The sequence below is a fragment of the Anomaloglossus baeobatrachus genome, chromosome 12, assembly GCF_048569485.1.
Source record: "Anomaloglossus baeobatrachus isolate aAnoBae1 chromosome 12, aAnoBae1.hap1, whole genome shotgun sequence".
In the NCBI taxonomy this organism is placed as follows: Eukaryota; Metazoa; Chordata; class Amphibia; order Anura; family Aromobatidae; genus Anomaloglossus; species Anomaloglossus baeobatrachus.
In genome coordinates this window covers 110,645,437-110,647,484 of record NC_134364.1, presented here as the reverse complement: position 1 = coordinate 110,647,484, position 2,048 = coordinate 110,645,437, and the positions used below count along the sequence as shown (strand labels likewise).

Below are 2,048 nucleotides of genomic sequence, written 5' to 3'. Positions count from 1 at the left end.
AAGTTCATTGTATCAACCGCTGGCGATTCAATGGAGCCCACAGTCAGATCAGGTGCCCGCACACACTTAGTATCACTGACTTTGCCTCCTATGACCCCGCTCCACTATTGACTCCCTGGTAAGCCATATCCACATTGTAAGATGCATTGTAAAATGTGAGTGCATTGTAAGACGCACTCCCATTTTACCCCCAGATTGGGGGAAAAACAGTGCGTCTTACAATCCGGAAAATACTGTATATATGTAAATCCTATTGAACAAAATTTAGCATAAACATGAATTACAACATGTCAAGAAAAAACACTCACAGAATCATTGGCATATGTTAATGAATTCCAAAGATATTACTTTATAAAGCTAGTCATAACTGAAACATTTAGCCTGGTTAGGAAGGTGAAAATAGGCTTGGTTTGAAGGCGTTAATATACTCCTGATACTGTACTTAGATTTATTTTTCTTCAATCGCCAATTTCCAACTTTTTACAAATTGTGCAGAATATTTCCATGTACTGTCTGTTCATTTCACTGTATATTTGCAAATCTCAAATGTTCCAGTGTCTCATGTGGTGATCGAGCATTTGATATGGTTCAGCCATTAAACGAATCATGTGTTCCAATAAACAAATAGCATGAAGTTGGTGGAAAAGTTCTAAACCAGCTTCGGAAACACACAGAGAAAGATGTCTACACAAGACAATATCTTCATATCCATCAATTTTGCGTTTTTGATCATCTCATGTCCAGGAAACGTCTTCATCATTGTGGTGAATGGTCTACATTTCTTCAAGAAGAAAAGACTGCAACTAAGTGATCAGCTCATACTTGGCTTCAAAGCTTTCAGTTTTCTACATGCACTTCATGAAGGTTATATGCTGTACATAGATCTAGGTACTTTGGTCATAAATGAGTACGTCAAGCAAGGAAAACATGTCCTTATGTATGTGAACTTGAGCTCTTTATGGTTCTCCGCCCTTCTTAGTACACATTACTGTCTGAAGATTGTCAATATCAACCACAAGTTCTACATTCGTGTTCAGAGAATATTTCCAAAGTTGTTTCCTTGGATTATTATTGCTTTTCTTCTAGATTACTTCTTCTTGAGTCTTTATTCGGCACTGCAAGCAAACCAGGAGTGTCTACTAAACAAAACGTCCATCTATGGCGACACGATCGAATCTCCGAGATGTTCTTGGTTAATATTTATCTTTTTTACAGTGTGCGGCTTGTGTGCACTCGGCTGCGCAATATCGGCTTTGACCATTCTCATCTCTCTGTTTAAACATATGAAAAGAATCCAAGAAAATTCTGAAGGATCCAGTGCTCCTAACATGGAGGCTCATATTCGTGCAATTAAAACGATCGCTACTTTACTGGCTGCAAATGTTCTTATATCTGCCTCTGTAGCCATAATGATGACACAGGACAAACCATGGGGATTTATATTTGGTAGTCTTGTCAATATATGCCATATTTTTAGTTCTTACTTTTTAATTAAGGGAACTAAACATTTGGATCAGACAATGGTAAAGATGCTGAACCATTGTTCATGCGTTAGCTGTAAAAATCAGTAATAACAATAAATGGACATATGTTAATAATAGTAATAATAAAAAAATGTATTTCTATATTCTGCAGCACAAGTACAGACAATATAGAGTAAAGGCCACTTTACACGCTGCGTACCCATCCCCATCGGTTGTGCGTCACGGGCAAATCGCTGCCCGTGGCGCACAACATTGCTCGGACCCGTCACACTACTTACCTGCCTAGCGACATCGCTGTGACCGGCGAACCGCCTCCTTTCTATAAGGGCGGTTCGTTCGGCATCACAGCGACATCACTAAACGGCCGCCCAATAGAAGCGGAGGGGCGGAGATGAGCGGGATGTAACATCCCGCCCACCTCCTTCCTTCCTCATTGCCAGCGGCCGCAGGTAAGGTGAGGTTCCTCGTTCCTGCGGTGTCACACATAGCGATGAGTGCTGCCGCAGGAACGACGAACAACATCGTACCTGCAGCAGCAACGATATTTGGGAACTGGACAGCGTG

At 41.0% G+C, this 2,048-nt stretch overlaps 1 protein-coding gene across 1 annotated transcript; it reads left to right on the top strand.

The window, feature by feature from the left end:
• Positions 1-680: 680 nt before the first annotated feature.
• Positions 681-1,571, top strand: LOC142257677 (taste receptor type 2 member 9-like). Its single transcript, XM_075329815.1, has one exon. The coding sequence runs from the start codon at positions 681-683 to the stop codon at positions 1,569-1,571; it is 891 nt and encodes a 296-aa protein (XP_075185930.1).
• The last annotated feature ends 477 nt before the right edge of the window (positions 1,572-2,048 follow it).

Bases quoted from the DNA above. Each gene is read 5' to 3' on its own strand.
- LOC142257677 (XM_075329815.1), top strand. From the start codon at position 681: ATGTCTACACAAGACAATATCTTCATATCCATCAATTTTGCGTTTTTG.